This window comes from Gallinula chloropus (genome assembly GCF_964237585.1).
Source record: "Gallinula chloropus genome assembly, chromosome: 17".
NCBI lineage: Eukaryota > Metazoa > Chordata > Aves > Gruiformes > Rallidae > Gallinula > Gallinula chloropus.
Genome location: NC_140102.1, coordinates 14,143,230 through 14,159,332, shown reverse-complemented (window position 1 = coordinate 14,159,332; position 16,103 = coordinate 14,143,230). Strand labels below are relative to the sequence as shown.

General features: G+C 64.2%; 2 protein-coding genes across 4 annotated transcripts in view; both read right to left on the bottom strand.

Annotated features, from left to right (window-relative positions):
• The window catches only part of EWSR1 (EWS RNA binding protein 1), a gene marked incomplete at its 5' end in the record, with an annotated part of 20,813 nt that extends 16,129 nt beyond the window's left edge, over positions 1–4,684 (bottom strand). For all 3 annotated transcript variants that reach the window (XM_084272274.1, XM_084272275.1, XM_084272276.1), the window contains 3 exons: positions 1,317–1,368; positions 1,603–1,639; positions 4,609–4,684. In XM_084272274.1, coding sequence (XP_084128400.1) covers positions 1,317–1,368; positions 1,603–1,639; positions 4,609–4,684 — 165 coding nt within the window. The remainder of the gene's footprint in view (positions 1–1,316; positions 1,369–1,602; positions 1,640–4,608) is intronic.
• Positions 4,685–5,802: 1,118 nt separating this feature from the next.
• Positions 5,803–16,103, bottom strand: EMID1 (EMI domain containing 1; the record flags this gene model as incomplete). Its single annotated transcript, XM_084272072.1, has 15 exons — positions 5,803–6,341; positions 7,412–7,502; positions 9,195–9,239; positions 9,332–9,367; positions 9,480–9,533; positions 9,637–9,689; positions 9,774–9,860; positions 10,103–10,240; positions 10,462–10,560; positions 11,047–11,152; positions 11,270–11,331; positions 11,437–11,523; positions 13,056–13,162; positions 13,533–13,646; positions 15,955–16,103. 15 exons carry the CDS (start codon positions 16,101–16,103, stop codon positions 6,211–6,213), a joined length of 1,359 nt encoding a protein of 452 aa, XP_084128198.1. The 3' UTR covers positions 5,803–6,210.

The following is a 16,103-nucleotide window of genomic DNA, read 5'->3' as shown; positions in this document are numbered from 1 at the left end:
ACAACTCTGTGTGGCCAGCAGTTTGGTTTGAGATAAAACTCTAATGTTACGGCACAGAAACAAGCCTCTATGTCCAGATTCCCAAAGGGATTTCCTGACTCCTGTGGGAGCTCAGAACTTAAAAGGCCTTTTGGGACCTAGGACAGTGTTACTCACAAACTGGTCTCCATGAACTCAAGCCAGAGTAGAAAATCTCTGACTGGAGTATTTCATTGCCTGTGGAAGCTCACTGCATGGAGAGGCAGGAAACACTGCAAACCCCACACAGTCATTGTCTATACCTGAGTTTACTTGTTTTAGTCTCGCAGGGGAGGATGTTTTTGAGGCCTTCTGTTCTTACACTTCCCAGTCTGCTTACACTTGTCCTTCCATGTAACCTGCAGAGTTGTCAGCAGGATCTGCAATTGTTGTGTCTCAAAACACTTATTCAAAATAAAAATGACCATCGCCCTCGTTTGAGCTGACCCAAATGGCAAGACCCAACCTGTGCTCCTGCAACACCGATATTTGTCACAAGAGCCTTCTGACCCTGCTGCAGCCTCATCTGCCTCAGACCAGCTAGTACAGACAGCGTGCCAGAGGCAGCCTGAGTGGGCATGGGAAGCAGCTCCTGCTCAGCCTGAGCTGTTACCACAACCAGAATGAACCGATTCGAAGCCGCTCAGTAAGGCTCCGAGCAGCGTGGTGGGGTTTATCTGCAGAGGTACTCGGGGGTGGCAGGATTCTCCCTTCAAACACCTCTCCAGGGAGGCAAGAGAAAATAAACCTAGGCCACTTTTTAAGGACAAAAGTTTACCTTTGAAAACATACTCAGAGTGTGTATACAAACACAGGCTTAGTAACATAGTCTAAGGATTAAAAATAAGCATGGTTTAAAGATCATTATCATTTTGCTGCCCAGCCAAGTGAGAGTATTAACAGTTTTAGCAACAATACCTCCGTGCAAAAGAAATCTAACAGCTAGTTACCACACACACACCCCTTTTCTTTAAAGGTTTTTCTCTCCTACACCGCTGAGCAAAACATCCACCAACAGGGTGGTGTCACACCCACACCAGAGTTGGGCTTTTATAACCTTCCCAGCAAGAAGCACCTTCGGCTCAGGTGGGTTAATGGAGAAGGAGACTCTGAAGGGTCGTTACACTGGGACTGTTTCCCCTTTAAGCAGGCAGTTTGGGCGTGTGGGGAGCTACAGGACAACTTCCAATGACAGATTTTGCCATCTCTGCTCAGTTTTCCACAGCCAGCAGAGCCCTGTGTAGTTTACTGGAAGACATTTGGTTGAGCAGCAATCATAAAGCCATCTCATGCTTTACCTGGGTGGTCTGTGCATATCCTTGGGCTGGCTGAGGTGCGTACGCGCTGTAGCTGTAAGAGGAATTTGAAGAGGTTTACAATGCGTCCCCACACTCCCTACTCACACAAAACATCTCTCCAGACCATTTCTGTACATCCAAATCATTTCTGCTGAAACACGATGGTAATACAGTACCTAGAAGCTAATTTGCAGATGTACCTGAGTTAAGACTAAACTCTGATTATTAGATACTTATATATGACATCTTTTTAAACCAGAGAGGATAAAAGCGTAATGCTACTTACCCCTGCTGAGCTGCAGCTTGACTATAGGTACTATAATCTGCAAGAAAAGGGGGAAAAAAAAAAGAGAGAGGGGGGAAAGGTTGACAAAGGCTTAACAAAATTAGCAGTGTAAGAGCACAGCAGCTGGAATTTCCTCCTGCAGCTTGAAAGAGCTGCAATAAACCGCTGGAAATCCAGTTTCAAAAGAGTGCAAGGTAAATGCGCTTTTTTCAGGCTTTTCTAGGGGAAACAAAACCCTCTCTTCCCTTCATTGTTACTGCCAATCGCAGCAACAACTTTGATCTCAAATGACCCTACTTTAATTTAACTGCCACCTTGGATAACACCCAAGGGGGTTGGCAGGAGGTGGAGGGGGGTTGGAACAAAAGAAACACTGGGGCTGACACAACCCCCTGCCTTGGTTTCAAAGGGCCAGGTTGGAAGCTTCTGGCTCTGTAGAAACCACCTTGTTTGGTTCTTTCTATTTAACTTTCAAGGACACAAACGGCTGGAATGTTCTAACACTTGTCCCCTAGCAGGGTTTCCGAAGGGCAGTTAGCAGTAATTCCTTTCTTACAGCACCAATTTAACGCCATTACCCTGATTTAGAGACCTGAGATGCCGAATATCCAAGCAGAGAAGTCTCTGCTGAGCTGGTTCGCTGGTGGGAATGGAAAAGGCGCCCACATGGCAATTACAAGGCTGTATTTTCAGTGATTACAGCTCCTGAGCTCAACGCTTCCCCTCAAAGCCGCCAACCAACTCCAGTTCCCATCCAAACGTCTCCAGCAACGACGAATTCGTCGCTCAGACCAGCCAGATTCCAGCTCTGCCAGGACCAGGAGAGGACAGAGAAATGGGGAACGACTTCAGAGCTCGATCGCCTCTGCTGCTCTGCCTGAGCTGGAGGCAGAAGCTGGATGCTAGCAGGGATCTCCTCAGGCAGAGCCAGGCAGTCCCGTGCAGGGAGGTTTCGGCGTGGGGGCACCTCAGGGTATGTTCATCTCGGGGAGAAAACTGAAGATTAGGAGTTTAGGGAACCTGGAACATCCCAGTAACGGCTACTTTAACACAAAGGAGCACCAGGAATAACTCTGGAAAAGCTCTTTTCATCCACCAGCACCCAGCTCCTCAGGGCTGCGGGTTCATCTCTCCTCTCCAACCCCCCTCCGCAGCTTTTCCTCCGTCGCACTTTGCTGATGCCAGAGCTGGTGACCCTGGGATGTGTGTTGATGGACAAGGAAGAGCTGTGACTCGGGCAGTGAATTTTGAGAGATACTAATTACCCTGACCTTGCACTAGAGCCCAGGAACCGGTACGAGCACGGAAGGGAGACGATGGAAATACCCCACACAATAAAGCTGAACTGCTAACCAGAGGCTTCGGCGCTCCCGAGACGCACCGCACAAGTTGTTAAACTGCCCTGGCACCACTCCTGCTTTCTTTGCAGGTTGTCATGTTTAATACTGAAAATCCAGCTTGTTACATTCAGGGCTGATGCTCTTTTGGGGTTTTTTTTTTTCAATTTTCCAGTCCACACGTGGCTCTGAGCTCCACTGAACCCCGAGCGTTACAAACCACTAATGTCCATTCCCCCCCACCCATCTTCCCTCTTGCCTCCTTGTACCACCTCTCCATTCTCCCCCACAACTCAATGCCTACCCTCTTCCACACATCTCCTGTTCTACAAGCCTCTTTCTTCACCCTCCTGCTCCCCAAACCTCATTATTCCTCATTTAATTCTCATTTTCTGCCCCCTGTTAGGTTACATCCCCAACTTTCTCCCCTTGCCAGTAGACCCCCAGGAACATACCACCCTCACAAAGAGCTGCTGGGGCTTTGAGTAACACACATGGTGCTCAACTAAACACCCATCACACACTCCTTCTTACAGCCTTCCCCCAGTCCCACCCAGGCACCACATCTCCCCACCTCAGCAGGATTTAAATCCAGGTGTTGAATTTGCAATTTGCCACCAGGAATCTCCTAATTCACTCGAGTTCAGATTAACACAAAACATTTGGGGAGAAAAAAAAAAAACCAAACAATATTATTCCAGTTCATTTAGTTAAAACCCTCTCAGAGCCTTTATTTCCAGTGGGAAATCAATCTTCATCCTTCTATTTCACGAGGCTCAAGAGCACAATAGCTGTGCCGAAAATAGCAGCTCCCATGGAAGAACATTTCCATGTCTTGAGTGGAAAAGCAGCTGCGTTTTTAAAGCCCATTTCCACAATTCCATCGGCACGTGTTACTTTAGGAACTTTCGGGTTGCTCGTTTGTTTCCCCCCCGCCCCCTCCAAGGTGATACTCCTCATATTCCCCCGCGGCTTGGGATGCTTCTTCCCCCCACGGAGAGACCCGACCTTTCGGCTGGTTTCAGGCTCCTTTAAAGACTGATATTGCTGAGCTTTGGTTTTAACCGACTCGCACCCAGCCGGAGCTCTCGTTTAAAGGCACATTTCCCCCTGTTTTGCTTGGCTGGCTTTATTTTTTCTTTAAAAAACACACCACGTTTGGGAGCGGGAAACCACCCTGCAGCGAGAGGCCGAAGGAAGCCTTGGGGAAGGGCAGGGATCTCCTGGTAGAGCGGAACTCCAAAGAACCTTCTGGGGCCGGGGCACGCAGGACGCGGTGCTGAGGACGCCCCTCTCACGGGCACCCGGGGAGGGACCGAGGGGATCCCGGCCACCGCGAGGGCAGCGCTGCTGGGGGTGGGGAGACGGGTGCGCGGGGGACAGGACGGCCACGGAGCCCGGGAGGGAGGGAGGAGGGACCCCACCACCGCAGCGCGGGAGGGCCGGGCCCAGCGCCTCGCCTCGCCTCGCCCCGCCGTGACAGGGCCGCGGCCCGGCCCCGAAGCGCTGCCCCCGCCCCGCTCCCCACAGTACGGGCGGTCCCGGCACGCCGCCGGCGGATCCGGCTCCGGGCTTAGGTTCATCCCGTCCGGGTGGGCCCCGGCTCCGGAGGCCGGCCGAGCTCCCGCAAAGGCCCCGGGCCGACCCGACCCCCCCCGGCCCCGCTCACCCGTCGACGCCATTTTCTCGCCTTCCTCCTCCGCGCTCCCAACGTCCGGCCGCCGCCGCCGCCCCGCACCGCGCATGCGCCGCCCGGCCCCGGCGGGACGTACCACGGCGGCGGCGGGGGGAACCCCTGGGCGGCCGTCACCGAGGGCTGGCTTCGCCCCATCCCGCTGCCCTTCCGAGGGCTCTCACCGTCCGCGAACAACCGGCACCGCCCCGCGCCGCCGCGGCTGTTGTTCGAGAGGACGGTTCTCCAGCAGCGCTGGGTGCTTCTCCCCCCCCCAACAACTGGCAGAGGGATGGTACGGCCCTCGGCGGTTAGGGACCGTCGCGCAAGTGCCGTTCGGGCCGGGAGGCGGAGCGGAGGGCGGGGCCGAGCCGGCGTGATGTCATCGTCGGCGTGATGTCATCGTCAGACGTCACGTGGCTGCGAGCGGCGCTGCCGGGCCGTGCGGTGGGGCGTGCTGTCAGAGCCCGGCAGCGTGCGGGGGTGTGGTCCCCCCTGGCATCACGCTCTGGCGAGTGACGCCGTGAGCTGCGCATGACGTCACCAGCTGCGCATGACGTCACCAGCTGCGCGTGACGTCGCCAGCTGGCACGTGGCACGTGCTAGCGGCTGACACCGCAGGCCGAGCCCCCGCGTTGTGCCACCCCACCCTGCCCACGCGGCGTGAGCGCGGTGGCGTGATGTCACGTGTGACGTCACTCTGCCATGCTGTCGGTGGTGGCGTCCCATGAGGCCACAGGTGCGCTGCAGGGCCAGCCCCACCTGCCACAGCACCCCGGGGGATGCCCCTGACCCCAGCAGCTGCCCCCAGCCCTGTGTCCCCCCCCAGCACCCTGTGCCATGTGCCCCCCACCCTGGCCTGCCAGCCCGGCTGCCCTGCCCAGGGTGGGTGTCCCTTGGGTGCTTTGGTGTGGGTGGGTGTCCCATGGGTGTCACTGTGTAGGTGTCCTGGGTCCCCGCATCCCATCTCCCCATGGCCAATCCCACCCCACCGCAGCCCCAGAGACGCCCCGTGGGACGCTGCCGCTGCCCCCAGCCCCCCCACTGTGGGCGCAGGGGACCCCCTCCAGCCCCCCCCCCCCCGCCCTGTGGCAGCACCCATGGGTGCCCGCTCCACCCGGGGTGCTCAGTGACGCCACAGGACGCGGGTTCAGGAGGCGTTTAATGACCTCGAGGGTCCCAAAGCGGCGAGACAAAGCGCACAGCGCAGCGGGGTCCCCACCCAGGGGATCCCCACCGACATCCCCCCCCCCCCAAGAGCCCCTTCCCCAGCGCGGGGGTGGCCACGGGGGCTCGGGGAAGGAATTAAGCACCCCCAGAGCTGCACATCGGGGTGGGGGCAGAAAAGGGGGGTGGGGGAGCCATGGCACCCCCCCTTCCCCAGGGGGGGATGCGAGCAGTGGTGATGAAGGGGCAAAGCAGGGGGGGCCGGTGCCGTGCCACCGGCTAGCACCAAATGCCCTGTGGGGCTGGGGGGACACAGCGGGGTGACCCCCACCCTGCCCCCCCCCCAGAGACGATGCTCCTGCCTGTACCGACACGGCGGTGGGCGCAGGGTGGGGGGTGACAGTGCAGGGACCCCTTCCCCTCCTGGCTCCGTCACTGCCTGCCGGGGGGCCGTGGGTGGGGGGCCACGATGCGGTAGGGGGGCTGGCTGCTGCCACGTTTGCTGCGGGGGAGCCCGGGCGCTGTCGTGCCAGGGGGGGCACTGCCCGAGCCAGGCTCTGGTTCTGTGGGGGGGCAAAGGAGAGAGGTGTCAGGGTGTGTGGGGGGTGGGATACCAGACACACACCCCCCCCCAGTCACCCCATCATCGGGTGCTGCTGGTGGGGGTCCCCCACCCCGCAGAAATGGGCTCTGATGTGCTCCGGCCACGCAGCAGCGTCGTGTCCCATGGCTCCAGATTCCCCCCCAAGGGACCCCCATGCTGGGAGGGGCACACCGGGCCCAGGGAAAGGGGGACACACACAGACAAGGCCCCCCCAGCTGGCACCCCTGCCTGGCACACCCGCTGGCACCCCGAGGGCAGGAAAGCACAGCTGGAAAGTGGAGGCAGAGGGAGGGGAAGGGGGGAGCACCTGCCGCCCCCCAGCTGGTGCCAGGGACTCCCGTGGGTCAAGGGGGTCCAGAGACCCTGTCCATCCTTGGAGAGCTCCAGGTATGCTCTGGGGACAAGAAGGTCCCCAAGGGTCTCCCTTGGTTTGAGAAAGGCTCCATGGTCTTCCCTTGGTCCTTGGGGATCTCCAGGGTTCCCTTGGCCCAAGAGGGTCCCAGTGGGGGTCTCTCTCAAACCAAGGTCTCCATGGTCGCCCTTGGTTCAAGAGGGGCTCCAGGGTTTCTCCTGGTCCAAGAGACTCTTTGTGGGCTCCCTTGGTCTCCTTCGGTTTGAAAGGGGCTCCAGGGGCTCCCTTGGTCCTTGGGGAGCTCCAGAGCCCCCTTGGCCATGGGTGTCTCTCTCAAGCCAAAGTCTCCATGGTCCCCCTTGGTTCAGGAGGGGCTCCAGGGGCTCCCCTGATTTACAGAGCTCCACAGTTTCTCTTGGCCCAAGAGAGTCTTCATGGTCTCCCTTGGTTTGAGAAGGGCCCCGTGGTCTCCCCTTGAACCTTGGGGCGCTCCAGAGTTCCCTTGGCCCGAGAGGGTCCTGGTGGTGATCTCTCCCAATCCAAGAGTGCTCCAGGGACCTGACCCCGGGGTGAGGGGGGTCTCCAGCCCCTCATGCTCCATGCCCGCTCCCGGGGAGGGCCGCGGCGCACCCAGCGCATGCGGGGAGGGGAGGAGGGAGGGAAGGCGGCGCCGTTACCTGGCCAGATGATGGCTTCCAGCAAGGTGACCCTTCTAGCCAGGACCTCCAGCCGGGCCTGCTGCCGCAGGAGGGTTTGGAAGCTACTGGCCTGGGGGAGAGTGAGAGAGCAGAGCAGAGCGCGCGTTCGCCCCGCCGCGGGCACGGCCTGGGGGGGCCCAGGGCACGGCCTGGGGGGCGGGGGGCACAGCCTGGGGGGCAGGGGGCACGGCCTGGGGGAGCGGGGGGCACGGCGTGGCGCAGGGGACGCGGTGTGGGGGGCGTAGCGCGGCGTGGCGGGTGTAGCGCGGGTGCAGCCCTGGCGGGATGGGGGGGGGTGCCGGAGCGCCGGGTGGGGGGTGCCAGGTCTCCCAGGATGGTGCTCCTGGTCTCAGAGGGGTGCCGAGGGGGCTCCCGTGGCCCCAGGGGGATGCGAGGGGCTCCCCCATCCCCGTGGGGCCAGGGGGGGCCAAGGGGGTCCCTTGAGCTGGCCCTGCAGCAGCTGCAGTTGCCTCGGTGTCCCCGGCAGCGCCCTGATGGGGACATGGTTGTCCCCTGCCTGGGCGAGTCCCAGCGGGGTGCTCCCTCCACCAGCCCCCGGACATGTTGGGGGGGACGTGTCCCCAACCTGCCTGGGGGGGCCACCAGCTTGTCCCCGAGACAGAGCCTGCAGCGAGCGTCCCTGCCCGAGGTGGGCACCCCGGGCCCTGCCCCAGGGTGGGGGGGGGGTGTGCCCAGCTGTGGGTGCAGGCAGGGGGTGCCCCGGTGACCCTCACCCTAGGACAGGTCCCCAGTGCTGGCCATGATGCCACAGTGTGGGTGATGACATCATGCACGGCTGATGACATCACACCACAGCCAAGGCGGGGCTGACACCTTGCCCCAGGGTGCCTGAGCCCCAGCGAGCCAAGGGCCCCCGTGACGTCATGGGGACCTGGTGACCTGCCGGTGGGGACGGGGGGGGCCACCCTGTGGAGTGGGGGGGGGCCACCCCGGGGGTCCCCGTCCCCTCCCAGGGCCCGGGCTGGCCCCCCCCCCTACTCACCATAGAGCCCAATCATTGTTTCCAAGATTAAAACCCTCTCCGCTAAAATCTTCAGCGCCTCACGGAGCTGGTGCAAACCCTCCCCCTGGGGAGAAGAGAGGGATGGGGGTGAGGGGGGGGGTCGGACCCCTGCATGGCCCCGGGCCACCTCCCCTGGGAGGGGGGGGGGCACAGGTACCCCCCACTTCCTGTGATGCTGAGGAAGAAATTGGGGGTACATGGAGGGTGGGGCGGTGCTGAGCCAAATCCACCCTGTGCCCCCTCCCTGTGATGGGCATTCCAAGGGGGGCTGTCTCTCCCCTTCCCCCCCCACCAGATTTTTTGGGGGGAAGGGGCAGTCGTATTGATGATGTGACCCCATCATGGGAGGGGACAGTGTGCAGCAGTGGCACGCCCCTGGCTCCAGAATCTGGGGGGGGGCGGAGGGGAACCAGCCCAGCCAGGGATCCCTGCCCCTCAGCAGGGTGCCAGGGATGGGGCACAGGCACAGCCAGGAGCCCCCACACCACCGCCAGGGTCCTGGCGTGGGGCAGCACCAGGGACCCCCATGTTGTCACTGGGGTCCAGGGGACAAAGTGTGGGGCACCGGGCACAGCTGGGGACCCCCACGCCACCACTGGGGACCCAGGGATGAGACACAGGGGAGAGCAGTGGAGGGGGCTGGGGTTCCACCCCCATGCCCATCCCCGACACCCGTGGGGAGCTGCCCCCCATCAGCAGACGTGTCCCCTCTCCCCTCCCTGGGGACCCCCCACTCACCCAAGCGCCCTTCTCGCCCGGCTCGCCCCTGGGGCCCGGCTCGCCCTGAAACACAGAAAGGAGAGGGCCTGGCAGGAGGGGGGCACGGGAAGGGGGGGCTGCACCCCAGGGATGGGGGGCCTGACCCACCAACCTACCTGTGCCCCGTCCTGCCCACGGCTGCCCGGGTGACCCTGGGGAGGGAGAGAGCCTGTCAGCCCCAGGGAGAGGGGGGCACGGCTGGACCCCCCCTCCCTGCAGAGCCCCCCCCAACTCGTGTCACGGTGCTGGGCTGGCAGGACTCACCCTGTCTCCCTTCTCCCCAGGGGGGCCGGCAGCTCCGGGTGCCCCGGCTCTACCCTGTGCAAGGACAAGATGGGTGCTGTCAGCCCCAGGGTGGGGTCCAGGGTGGGGGGCTCAGGCCACCCCGTGGCCCCCCACCACCAGTACTCCCAGCACTTACATCAGGTCCTGGGGGGCCAGGTGGCCCGACGGGACCGGGGGGGCCTGGGGGACCTGCAAGGAGAGGGCACACAGCTCAGTTTGGTCCTCGTGGGGTGCCCCACATCGGGGGGTGGGGGGGGGGTGTCACACACTCACCCATTGGCCCTGCAGGTCCGGGGGGCCCAGCAGGACCCACAATGCCCCCCACGGTGTCAATGAAGGTGTTGGAGAGGAGCGGGTCCCCTGAGACAGAGCACGGGGGGTGGGTGGGGGGCACATCACCCTGGGGCCCCCCACACCACCCAGCCAGGCAAGATCCGGCCATACCACCCCCAGCCTGGGTGATGCTCCCAAATTCCACCCCCCTCCAGGGCAGGGATGTGCTGCTCTGGTGCAGCTTCCTCCCTTCAGCCCCATCCTGGGGGGGTCAGCCCAGGGAGGGGACCCCCACTGCAGCCCCCCCACCCTCCCCAGCCTCTCCTTACTGGGCTCAGCTATGCGGGGTATCGCTGGCCCCACGGGGGCAGGGGGTCCTGGGGGGCCAGGGAGCCCAGGTAACCCCCTCTCTCCAGGGAGCCCCCTTGCTCCATCCCGACCAGGTGGTCCTGGGGGGCCAGGGGGACCTGCAGGGAGGAAGAGGAGGGTGTGAAGATTGGGGGGGGTGCCTGTCAATCTCCCGATGCCTGAAGCTGTGTGGTGGCGTTGGGAGCCCCAAAACCTCTGCACCAACCCCCTGACATCCACCCAACAGGAAGGGGTTGCTCAGCCAGAGCTGGGCCCCAAGGCTGAGACACCCCCCTGCCCCCCACCAACCCCCACAGCAAGGCACCCCATCCCCTCTTACCTGGTGGTCCCACTGGACCCTTCGCCCCAGGGATGCCCGATGGTCCCCGTCCTCCTGCGTCTCCCTTGGGACCCGAAGGGCCCCGCAAGCCAGGTCTCCCTGCAGCCGAGCAGCATCCTCAGGGGAGCACCCCAGGGACAGCCCCTTGGCAGGTGCCCCCCACCCATACCCAGTGCCCACTCACCACCATGCCCCTGCACAGTTCCCTGATGCCACCCTGATGCAGGGAGGGGAAGAATTGGTCGGGGGGGGAGCGCACCCCAAGGGCAGCAGCCCCACACTGGTGCCCCCCTGCCCCAAACCAAAGCTCTTGGAGGGGGGCAAAGCCCATCAGATCCTCCCTGGAGTTGGCCCAGTCCCCATATGTCACCACTGTCCCCTGAGGGTTGTAGGGATGGGACTGCAGCCCCCAAGGTGAAGGGTTCCCCAGGTGCCTCCCCCACCCCCAGTACTGAGAGCACCCTGGTCCTTCTCCCAGCAATGGCACCGCCAGCACCATGGGATGCAGCATTGCCACCAATGGAGCCCCAGAATGTGGGTGGCTGGGGGTTGGGGAGGGGGGCAGCTCCCTGCACTCCCACTTACCGTCATCCCCTGGGCTCCCACGGGCAGCTGGGGACCCCCAAAGCTGCCCAGTCTCCATCCCCCTACCCACTGAGGTGGGGGGTTCAGCCACTGACAGTCGGGCCACCTGGCAAAGAGACAGGGGGGGAGGATGGGTGCCACCCCAGAAGGCGACACCCCACAGGCTCCTGTGCCCCTTGAGGGGTGGCCAGACACGGGGTCGGGGGCATTTTGGGGGTCTCACCTGTGCCTCGAGGGTGGCGAGCCGGGCCGTCAGCTCCCCGACACGGCTGCAGTTCAGGCACCCTGTGGGGGGGAAACAAGGGGGGGCACAGGCGGTCGGGTGGGGGGCACCCACCCCTCTTTGTCCATGCTGATGCAGCACGTGGTGGCAAAGGGGGGGACACCCACCTGAGAAAGCCGTGGGGCGCAGGGGGGGCCGTCGTGCGGCTGCGTCGGGGCGCCCGGCGTCCCGCAGGGCGAGGAAGGTGTGGGTGTCTGCGAGGGGTGGGGAGGGGTCAAGAAGGGAGATCTCCCCAAAGTCCTTGGGGCTGGGAAAGCCTGGTTCCCCTCACCCCAAAATGTGTGTGTGGGAGGCATTGTAGGGGGTTCTGCCCCATCCCTGCTCCTGGTGAGCCCCCAGCCCACTCCAGGCCCCAGGGCACATCCCCCAAAACCCATGTGGGACCAGCCAGATCCTCCCAGCCCACCCACAGCCACACACCAACTCCCCTCCCCCCAACCCCACCATGGACCCAAACCAGACTCCCCCAAACCCCCACAAACCCTCACCCTGGCCCCCCAAACCCTCCCTGTTCCTGAAGCACCACCCCCCAAAACACCCCTACGGCTCCCCAGTGACCCCCCCAGCTCAGACGTGGGGGTGGCTTTGAAGGGGGGGGTGTCAGTTCCTGGCGACACAGCCCACCCCCATCGCAGGGTCCCAGCACCTTGTCCCCCACCAAGGGACCCTGGGGACAGCAGCTCGGGGCCACCCAGCACGGCAGGATCAGGGTGTCTGGAGCAGAGCTGGCGGCAGCGCGTCGCTCCCACCCCCCGCTCCCCCCCACGCTGCCACCCCACCCCGGCACAGCCACCGCCATGCTGCAGGGGACAGCCAGCCCTGCCCTAAGCGAGCCCAGATGTGGGGCACCCAGCCAAGCACGGAGCGGGAGGAGGAGGAGGAGGAGCCCCCCTCGCCTCGCTCCCCTCCCCTCCCATGCTGCTGCCACCCAGCTGGCTCCCCAGCTCCTTGTGCCAGCCACTGCCCTGCAGATCCTTGGTGGCACCGTGCTGTCCCCAGGGTGCCCCCACCTCTGGGTGCCCCCTGCTATTCCCCCTGTGCACCACAGAGCCAGGGCTGGGCTGGGGACCCACAGCCAGGCTGCTGGGGCAGAGGCAAGGAGGAGGAGGAGGGTGATGGTGGGGATGAAGACCCCCTCCCCCAGTAAGGAGGCAGGCAGGGTACCACCACGCATGGCGCAGCCTTGCACCCATTCATCCACGTGCAGGCACACAGGGACAGCAGGCAGGCAGGCATCTCCTCGCAGCATCCCCTCCCACCCAGACAGAAACATCCACCCACCTGTCCGTCTGTCCATCCACACCCCATCCCAGTTATCCACCTTTCCAGTTCTCCACCCCTGGGCACAGCAAGCCCCCAGCACCCATCTGCCCAGCCACCTCTGCACCTACCCAAAACACTCACTGTCAGTCCTTCTGCCCACCCACAGGGGTCTCTGTCCTTCCACCCACTCATCCACTCAATGATCCATCCACCTACAGGAACATCCATCCATCCATCCATCCATCCATCCATCCATCCATCCATCCATCCATCCATCCATCCATCCATCCATCCATCCATCCACCCCACCCTCCCCACCCATCCCCAGCAGTGACCTGATGCCCAGGTGCCACATCCCACGTGCAGCCCCTGGGTGACACCACCCCACCCTGTCTCTCCAAGGACCAGCAGCCCAGCACTGGGGCAGGATGAGGCCCCTTCCCACAGCCATGCTGGCCCTCACCTTCCTCACAGTTGGCCCCAGTGTGCCCGGGACAGCACCTCCACTCCAGCGCCGTGACTGTCTTGTAGGTCACCCTGTAGATGGGCCGGACGATGGTGCGGTAGCTGCTGGCACAGAGTGGGGAGATGATTTCCAACCCACCCCCCACCTTGACCCCCTGGGAGCAGTGGAGCCCCACAGGGTGCTGGGGTGGGATGCAGGGTGCTGGGGCAGGATGCAGGGTGGTGGTGGGGGATGCAGGGTGCTGGGGTGGCATTCGGCGTACTGGGTCAGGACGCAGGGTGCTCGGGTGGGATGCAGGGTACTGGAGTGGGATGCAGGGTGCTAGGGCAGGTTGCAGGGTGCTGGGGCGGGATGCAGGGTGCTGGGTCAGGACATGGGGTGCTGGGTCAGGACGCGGGTGCTAGGGTGGGATGTGGGGTGCTGGGGTGGGATGCGGGGTGCTTGCTCCCCGGGGACCCCCGCGGTGCCGCTCACCTGCCCCCGCTGCAGGCCAGGGGCCAGCGGCAGCCCTGGAAGACCCTCTGGAGGAAGGTGCCATTCTGGATGTGGCACGACACGGTCCGTGTCACCGTGTAGGAGCACCAGTTGCTGGAAGGGAAACATGGCATGCATGGTCAGTGCTGCCTGGGGGACACTGCGGGGCGGGCAGAGGTGGCACTGCCACCTGGGCTGTAATCCCTCCCCATCCCAGGGGCTTCTGTCCCCCAGATTGCCCCGGGAGATGCTCACTCCCAGCTTTTGGGGTGCCCGCGGGGGGACCCTCTCCTCCATGGGCTGCCCTGGCAGGCTGGGGGGAGCTGGGGCCCTGCATTCCTGCCGCATTCCCGGCCCAGCACAGTGCTGGCGCCGGCTGGCCTGGAGCAGGGCCCGGAGCCCCCCCCTGCGCCCCCGACCCACCCTGCACAAAGGCTCCTTTCTTTGGGCGCCTGCCTGCCCCACGCCGGCTCCTCATGCCAGGCTCTGCCCACCCTGCCTGCCCCGGGCATCGCCCCCCCACACCCCCAGCCTCAGTTTCCCCTTGCAGGGACACAAACACCCTGGTGCCACCACACCGGGTGCCCCCACCCCGGTGGCAGGCAGGACTCGCTGTACCCCCGGAAGCTCTGAACTCCCAACACTGCACGATTTGGGGTCAAACCCAAGGATTTTGGGACCGCCGCAGCGCTGCTCAGCCCCTGCGAGCAGGGAGGTGGCGGTGGCGGGGACGAGTGGGCGCCGCAGGGGGACAATTGTCTGGGAGGGGATGGGGAGGGGGGACGACACAGCAGGGTGGCACAGGGCTTTCCGGCCGGGCAGCGTCCCAGGCGGCCCCGTGCCAGGGCCACGAAAGCGCTGAGCACGCCAGGGCTGTCTCCACGCTTCTGCTGCCGCCCCACCATGCCAAGCGGGGTCCTGAGGGGAGCAGCAGCACCCCCGAGCCCCCTACCCAGGGTGACAGCCCCCAGCATCATCCCCCCCCGGGCCCTGGGGTGGGCATCCAGCTGCTGGGTGATGTTTCCCACGCATCTGGGGCCGCTGTGTCGGGAAGCGGCTGCGCCGTCTCGGGCTGAGGATGCAGCAGCGGTGCCAGCCCCAGCTGCGCAGGGTGCCCGCGGGGGTGGGGATGGGGATGGGTTCCGGCCCGTTTTGCATCCTGGCTGGCAGAAGGGGGATGTGGGGGAATGCCCTCCCAGGGAGCGGGGCAGGAGCCGGCGGGCATCGGCGTGTGAGCGCTCGCATGGCCTGGCCTGACCTGGCCCACCCGCTGCCAGGCCGGCACTCGTGCATCGAGTGGGCCCGGGCTCTGCTGCCAGGGCATGTACCCACCTGGGGCAAAGCCCACACTGGGGTGGGCTCCAAATCCCACCTCCCTTCTCAAAACCAGATGGTTGGACTCGTGCCCCCACCTTTCCTCTGCTTGGGCACATCGGACCGCAGCGATGCGTTAGCGCAACGAGAGGGATGGGGTGGGGGCTTGTGGGCCCCCTCAGTGGCAACAGAAGGGTGCTGGGTGGTGGGTGCTGGGTTGTGGGCTGGGGGCGATCCGTGGGGGATGCAGCAGGGTGGTGCCAAGGTGCTGGGGGCTTCCTGGGCTTGGCCAGGAGGGGAAGGGGAAATGAGGCAGCTTCTGCCCGTTGCCTCGCCGACCCGAGCGGAACCGGGAGGTCCCGGCAATCCGGTGCCGGAGACACGGACGGAGCCAAAGATTTCCTGTAAACAACCCCCCCCGCCACCCCCCCTGCCGCTCCGGCGGGACGGGCAGGACTGTGGGGACAGGGACCACGGCCCTCCCTAAACTGGGCAGCGGGCTGCCCCAAGCCCCTGCCACCTCCGAGGGACAGACAGGACCCTGGGCCAGGGCTGCTCATTGGCCCAGCAGCCCCAATGTGCCCAGAAGCCCCAGCAGCCCCAGTGAGCCCAGTCGCCCCAGCGCATCCAGTAGCCCCAGCAGCCCCAGCCTGGTAGCTCTCACAACCCCAGTGATGATGCCAGAAGATCCAGTAACGACCCCACAAGTCCCAGAAAGCCCTGCCAGCCCAGCCACAGTAAGCCCCAGTGCCGGCAGCCCCCAGCAGCCCCTCAGCCTTTCCAACCCCCGTAGCCTCAGCAGCACGGACCAAGCAGCCCCTGCCCTGCCCTCCCTCGGTGCCCCGGTTCCGGCTGCCTGCCGCGCTCGGTACCCGATGCTCCCCGGTACCCAATGCTCCCCGGTACCCACAGCCCCCTCGATACCCACAACCCCCCCGTGCCCGATGCTCGCATCCCCATCTGCCCGGTGCCCCCCAGCGCCCGGTCTCCCCCTCCCCGGTTCCTGCGCTCCATCTCCTCGGTGCTTCCTACCGCCCATGCCGGGGCCCTTCCTCACCCCCCGTGCCCCCGATGCCCCCGGTGCCCCCGGTACCCCGGGAGCCGGTACCTGCGGGCGGCGGGCTGCAGCACGGCCGGGCTCCAGGAGCCGGCGGCGGGCGGCGGCAGTAGCAGCAGGCAACAGAGACACAGGCAGAGCCCCAGGGGTACGGGCAGGGGCAGGCAGCGGCGGCAAGGGCCCCGGCCGCGGCCCGCCAT